At 44.6% G+C, this 7607-nt stretch overlaps 1 protein-coding gene across 1 annotated transcript; it reads left to right on the plus strand.

Moving 5' to 3' along the window:
• Positions 1–1132: 1132 nt before the first annotated feature.
• Positions 1133–7031, plus strand: LOC306926123 (ciliary microtubule-associated protein 2-like; the record flags this gene model as incomplete). Its single annotated transcript, XM_079505383.1, has 9 exons — positions 1133–1258; positions 1817–1904; positions 2850–3023; positions 3696–3815; positions 4435–4572; positions 4935–5078; positions 5960–6127; positions 6373–6501; positions 6900–7031. Exons 1-9 carry the CDS (start codon positions 1209–1211, stop codon positions 7029–7031), a joined length of 1143 nt encoding a protein of 380 aa, XP_079361509.1. The 5' UTR covers positions 1133–1208.
• Positions 7032–7607: the final 576 nt, after the last annotated feature.

The raw sequence follows: 7607 nt of genomic DNA on the forward strand, positions 1-7607 counted from the left end.
GCGGCAATATAATAGGCTCAAATAAGGAGGATGTGTGAGCAAGCATGTGTGAAGAAAAAATAAACCCGTACGGGCTACTCACCTGGTGAGCACTGGCTTTCATATGGCTCAAACGCGCATAAAAGTATAATTATAAAGATGATACAACAACAAGCATACCTGTGGAGGACAGGCGGTCCCCGGGCAGGTGCTGTCTCTGTCCCATGAAGAGCTGCTCAGTAGGCTACGCCACTCTGCTGACGGTCTATCTGGACACAGGACGGCGTGGGGAGAAAATAAATACTCCTCCAGCTCCAGGCTTCTTCTTATGTGTGTGTGTGTGGGCGAAATCGGACAACAGGTGGCGCCAAATACCCAGGCAACTAGGATGATCCTCCACGTATTTACTCTCATCCTCACTTTGATAATGGAAAGCCAAAACAAGGATGCACACATGTACCCATCGCGTGGGATATAGTATATAGATTGAGAGAGAAAACGTTTTGAATTAAATACTCAAGAGGGAAAGTGATTTGGGGTTCATGATGGGAGGAACCACTAATCTTGGACTAAACTTAACCCCAGTAAAACTATGCCTAACCCTAAACTGCATACAGGCATTAAGCACGGGCATTTGCTGACAAACCAATGAAACCATAGAATAAAACTCCTCCAGATCTTCAATAGGCTATAGCCTACCTTTTGTGCTCTTTTCCTTTTTTAGTTTTTTCCCCCAGAGCATCTGGTTTGTTTAAACCAGATTGTGGCCCCATGCAGGGGCCCACAATAGTCTTAGCTGCAAACACCTCTTATAAATATCACAACAATGTCGATCTGTTCATTTGCAAGTCACACTTGCAAATGAACCAAGTTGGTACAACACATGGATCTCCATATACTGTATGTGGAGCGCTGACTATCATCAGATCTCAATATTTGAAGATCACGACACTGACCTCATTAAACCCTGGATAGCCTGGCGTCATTTAGTAATAGTAGTAGTAGTAGTATTAGTAGTAGTAGTACTAGGCATAGCCTAGTAGTAGTTTATGGCACAGGGAAAACAGGTTTAGCTGCATTCAGGCTACATGGTGTGCTAGGTTCAGCTAGGTTGGACATCATTAATATATTATGATTTGTATTGTAACGCTTGTGTTGCCATAGTCACGTCTCTGGCAACAACAGAAGATTTTCATTTGTTTCTCAGGAAAGGGAAGAAATGTGAAACAATGGCTGAGAAAAAATTCAAAGGCTCTCCATTCGGAAGACAATCCGCAAGGTGAGACAGGCCCTGCCATTTCTTTTTCACTACGACTTGTATGTAGTCTATTAGATATCTGAACTTCTCAGCTTATACAATAGGCATCACGCATCATGATGTCTATACAGCTCTACTGTAACTTCTGTAAGTCACCAAACATATTGTCTATAGTCTAGACTAGTGGTTCTCAAACACTTTCATGTCAAGGACCCCCAAATTGATATGTATTTGACCGTGGATCCCCTTCTGGAATTTTGTATTTAAAAAGGCAAATTATTCAGTTTGAGATTCATAAAAAAAAATAAAAAAAAAATAGCAGATGTACTGTGATCTAGTAGATCTGCCATTTTTGCATAGTGGTTAAAATGATTGTGATGCTGTCTTAACTATACTTTTTCTGGTGCCCCCTGGTTCCCCCCAAGACCCCTGTGGGTTCCCCGACCCCACTTTGAGATGGTCTACTCTAGACTTAGACTCTAGACAGGATATATAAAATATATATGGGCAGGTTTATCTAAATTAGCATATATAGTTGGGCTTTGGGACCAGTTTTGAACATTGCTCTGTTTGAAGCAGGTTTGATGTGTCCGGGGTCCATCCTGCCAACAAGAAAGTGGGAGGATACACCCAGATCCCCTACTGCAAGAGGATGACCAGTGACATGGTAGGCATTTCAGTGTTTTGTGTGGTGGCATGAGTGTGAAGTGGTAAGGAGCTTCAGAGGGACGTAGACTGAACTGTAGGTCATTGTTTCCCAAACAGTGGGTCGGGACCCGCTATTTTCACTTATTTGGGTCCCGGGCAAACGTCACATTTTTCTTGTAGGCAGGGCCGGATTTAGCCAGCCCCACTCAGGTGGGCAGACAGAATTGTAAGGGGGGACCCTGCCCCCCCCCTAGAACCGGCCCTGCTTGTAGGTCTTGAGCTTAGGTTTAGGAACCACTGCTACTATTTCTAGGCCTAAATGGAGGGTAGGATGACATTCTGGTTTGACCTACTTCGGACTGGAACAAACAATGGTGTAGGTGTAGCCTATGTTTGAATATAAAACATGTGGGTTTTAGCTGTAGGACAGGGTCATAATTTGGCATTTGGGGATGATGTCTGTCTGTCTGTCTCTATGTCTAAATTAAAGCTGCACTGGTGTTAAGTCATCCACAACTTTCAGGGTAGTTATCACTGTTGATGTCATTACATGATGTTGTAATGTTATCATTACATTGCTATGGGACTGACATTTATCTGATTGACATTAATGAGTACCACAGACGAAAAACAGTCTAAGTCCAAATTTCATTCTGACCCCTCCACGAAAAGGCCTCGTTGTCCTGAACCCTTATCTATCATCTATACATTATGGATCAATAGTGTGGACTTAGACTGTTATTCGTCTGTGGCATTTTGTTGATTCACTCTTATCTGCATATACTGTACTGATACACTTTGACACCATGGTCATCAAGTGCATCAGTGCTTCACGCAGATGAGAGTGAATCAATACATGTATTTACTGGTAAGATCCTAATCATAACAGCATTTATTATAATTCTTATTATATATAATTCTTATTTTAATATACTTTCTTTCTTTGATTCTATGAAACCCTCAGGAGAGGCGCCTTGGCCCGGGAACATACGACGTTGACAGAAGAAGTGATTTCAGTGCACAATCTGTGGCAGAGAGAGCCAAAGGACCCGGCTGGCACAGAGCTCTGGAGGCCTCCAGGGAAGCACAGAGACCCCACCTCTTCTATAGAGAGGCCTGGGTACACAAACAGTTCCTGGTGGGTAGGACAAACTTAAAGAGAAGTGAAGAAGTGTCAAGAGTCAAATGTGAATAATCAGTTTGTTTCCTATTGGCTGCTTTCACCATGCATGAGTTTTTCAGGCCATGGACCCCCTTATCTGAGAGAAAGAGATGAAGCAGGGATTGCCACTAGATATTGTATCAAATTTAGTTGCAGATTAAACCTTGACCTTTTCATACTTTTTCATTATAGATAGCTTAATAGACGGACATACTATTGGTCCGACTGTCATTAGACCGACAACCTACCTCAAACCCTAACCTATACCCTAACCGCAAGCACGAGAGCAGCACATGTCCGACCGCATGTCCGACCGTTGTTTCCACATGTCGGTCCGTTGGTGTCTAATCTGCATGTGCATCCCTCATAGACTTGTATCGACAGCACTGTCATTGTGTAGCGTTGTGCTGGATTCATTAATGTGCAGTGCGAGGCATTATATGAGCTTGGGATGTAGGGATGCTAGGGTTCAAATAAAGGTCCTATCAGCTATCACACAAACATTTTACCGCCCCTGTAGTAAATCTTAAGACCCCCTAGGCCCAGGAACCCCAACCCCATTTTGAAGACCCGGCTTATAGGCCTTAGACCAAATGTGGTCTTCCTGACAAATAAATGTAGGCTAAGCGTTGCTTTCTTTTTGTGTAGAAAACCAAAGTGGGCCCTGGCACCTATGAGAGCAGAGACCTTATGCAGGAGCTGACCAACAAGCCGGGCAGCGCGCGAGGCGTGTGTGACAGTCTGGAGAGACGGTTCAAGGTGGCGAAGGTGAGTCATCATCACTTCCACACACTGGCTCAGCATGGGACAACTACAGTATATTTACATCAGTGAATCGGTGCCAGCTCTCACAAACCAAAGACAGCTGAAGCCCAATGTTACTTTCACACGGTAACTTTACCTTTTTGGTGGGCATGTCATTATTAGGTGAAACTGAATTATATTATAAATTATAAAAATCATGATTTTTCAAAAGTCTTTAAAGAAAATGTAGTGGGAAAAAAATCACAGTATTGTGAGTGTCTAGATTTTTGAAATACACTGTTGTACAACGAGAAATAGTGCTTAAGTGGTTAACCTTTGTCCTGTCTGTCTGTCTGTCTGTCTGTCTGTCTGTCTGTCTGTCTGTGTGTGTGTGTGTGTGTGTGTGTGTGTGTGTGTGTGCGTGCGTGCGTGCGTGCGTGCGTGCATGTTTGTGTGTGTGTGTGTGTGTGTGTGTGTGTGTGCATGCACGTGTCTGTCTGTCTGTCTGTGTGTGTGTGTGTGTGTGTGTGTGTGCGCGACTGTGCGTGTGTGTGCGTGTGTGTCTGTGTGTCTGTGTGTGCGTGTGTGCGTGTGTGCGCGTGTGTGCGTGCGTGCGTGCGTGCATGTGCGTGTGTGTGTGTAGAGCTGTACGCCAGGCCCTGGCAGCTATGGCAGAGGAGGGGTGCCCTGGGCTGCTCTGGAAGAGAGGAGGGCTGAGTCAGCAGGATGCTTTCAAATGGACCTCTGTGGTCCAGTCAAACGCTTCTCTGAAAACACTCAAGTATTGCTGTAGCATTGAAATATTACAGTAGGCTATACTATGCTATGAATCTTTGCTGTCAGGCAGAAACCTTATACTAGGTTTCTGCACATGTACATATCGTCACTTTCGAGTGGAAACCTATAAACTGTTACCTTTAAGGATTCAAATTCAAAAATTGCATTTGCGATGTGTTTTGAGCTTGTAGATCGGATATTTTCGCTACCTTTGTGTGACACCGTATGGCCAAGTAGGTCATTCATAAAAAAGCAAATCATAAAAACGATGCATGTGGTGCACCGAGCTGAAGCAGAGACTATGTATTGTGCTGTGTTGTGTGTGTCTGTGCGTGCGTGCGTGCGTGCGTGCGTGCGTGCGTGCAGGACAGCGGTCCGAGCCCCTGTTCCTACAACCTGAAGAGTAGCGTTGACATCCTGCTGAACAGGACTGTCAGTAAAAGAGGACCCTATGACCTCTTCACAGGCCAGAGAGACAAGCCGCTCACGTCCGGCCACAGTGCTACGCCGGTAAATCAAATGGAATGTCACACACACATACCGGAAGAGAGATGCAGGCACAATTGCACACTCGATATGTTTGAATTAACCACATGAACCCTAGGCATCCTTATTCTGGTTCAGTCAGACAACTCAAGAAGGATGTAATATATATTTATTGAATATAGATGAGCAATACAGTATATTCATTATGGTTTGGCGATGTATTGGATCTGCTTTTTAGGTACTTAGATCAAGCGCATCAGTCCCGACCATAGGGACTCTGAATCCCCCGTACCTAAACAGTAGATCCAAAACGACAGGTGGTAGCTGGGGTGGAGGTGGGTGCGCAGAAGGTTTGTATACAGCGGCACGCTGATACAGTAGCAGCAAGCAAGTTGTATACTGCAGCGCGCAGGTATACGGTAGCAGCAGCGAGCAAGCAAGCAGAAGGAGGAATGCAAACCTCCGGTTAAAGTAGCCGGTATGAAGATGGAGTGAGTGTGTGATTGGCTGAGTGAATCATGTGAATGGGAGCGTGATGCTGAGGCGGTACTGAGGTTCCCTGACTGAACTTGCTCTGCGCATGTCTACGACAGGCGCAAATGCTCATGGCAATAACCTAACCTAATAATCTACAAGCTCACAACGCTTCGCAACATGCCGCATTGTGAGCTTGTAGATCAGCTGTTTTTGAGAGAGATTTGGTATAGTCAGGGGAAAAGGAGCACACCTACTATTATGTAAACCCTATATATAGGGTTTAAGTGCTTAAGCTGTTATATTTTCACTGTTTCAGGGCAACTAAGCTACATTCTGTGCATTTGATTGTGTGTGTGTGTGTGCGTGTGCGTGTGCGTGTGCGTGCGTGCGTGCGTGCGTTCTGTGTTGCATACTGCATGTCCCTGCAGAAGCGCATGGGTCCGATTCCTGGACAGTACAAGGTGGTCAGCTTCGGAGACGAGCTGAAGCAAAGGGAGAAGAGAAAGCACGGGGTGTTCAGCTCATTAGATCAATATCCATCCACACCCACTGAGAGGATCTTCCACGCGACCCTGGCCCAGTGCCCTCGCCCAGCTGTCAGTTACAGGCATCACACTGACATACAAAACAACAAAGTAGTACATTTAAAGGATTAAATATGTTAAGTATTTTATTTAGGTGCATTGCATTTTTATTTGTGTGTCTGGTAAATGCCTAAATTGTAAAAAAAAGAAAAAAGAAACCTGGTATCATATCACATCAACAGATAATATTGTACACACTACACAATACTTTATATGCATGCATACTATCAGCTCTCTATTCCTTTTTTGGGGGTCAGACTTCACCTGCACCAGGAGCCCATGAGGTGAAGGTCCCAGCCCGTCCTGGAAGTCACAACGCTCCACCTTTCCTCTCCTCCGCCCCCCGACAGACTAAACAGCAAGAGAAGCAGCAGAATAGGAACTATGTAAGTGAACCTTAAACTTTTTTCACTCTACACCAAATCTCCCCCCTCCCCCAAAATGGCTGATCTACAAGCTTGTATAGATCTAGCTATTTTTGGCGAACGTTCCCCCTCGCATTAGGGATGCTGGGGTTCCAGTGGTTAAAACCTGATGTCCCCCTTTCAACCTTGCTTTTATTAAATAACATTATCTGCATTATAAGAAACAGCTATAGAGCAGGTGAGACATTAAATAATAGGTGAAGTTCACCTGGTGAACCTAAAAAGAAATGGATCGTTGAGCCTTGCTACGTTTACTGTTGAACTAAACAGGAGATCTTTCAGAATATCAGTTGCTCCTTTTTAGATGAGGAATGCTATTATCATAAGTTGTATTATAATAATGGCTATCCTTCCCCCAGAACATCATCGGCCCTGGTCGCTATAACATGGACCAAAAGGACGAGCGGAGTCTCATCGGTCCCACGTCGCCCTTCAAATCCCAAACACACAGATGTCAGTCTCTCCCACACCGAGACAGACACATGCAGTAAGAGAAACACTAGTTATAGTACATGTGCCCTCTTGCTGTGTTTTGGTGTTTTCACTGTTTGTTTTGGTAGCCCAAAAACGTCCCCATCTACCAAGACAAACTGTGAAAACACCAAAAATACAGAGAGAGGGGTGTGTATATACCACTTACCACAGATGGTATATACAGAGAAAGGATTGGTAAACAATATTATCATTATTGTTTAATGTAAACACAAAGCAAATTAAGGTACATACTATGCCTTTATTACGCTTACTGTACATTCCAGGTCAACACAGCACTAGCTCTGACTGTGTGTGTGTGTGTGTGTGTGTGTGTGGTGTGTGTGTGTGTGTGTGTGTGTGTTTGTTTCAGGGAGAGGCTGCGGGCGGTGAATGTTCCAGTGGACAGGCGGAGTTTCCTGGTGTCTCGTTGAAGGGATTTCCTGGTGAAATCGTCTCGGACACACAGCAGACACACAGCACACACACAGTGCAGACACACACAGCAGACACACAGCAGACACACAGCAGACACACAGCAGACACACAGCAGACACACAGTGCAAAAGGACATGACTGTTATGTCAACACAATTA

Source organism: Electrona antarctica, assembly GCF_951216825.1.
Source record: "Electrona antarctica genome assembly, chromosome: 7".
Lineage (NCBI taxonomy): Eukaryota > Metazoa > Chordata > Actinopteri > Myctophiformes > Myctophidae > Electrona > Electrona antarctica.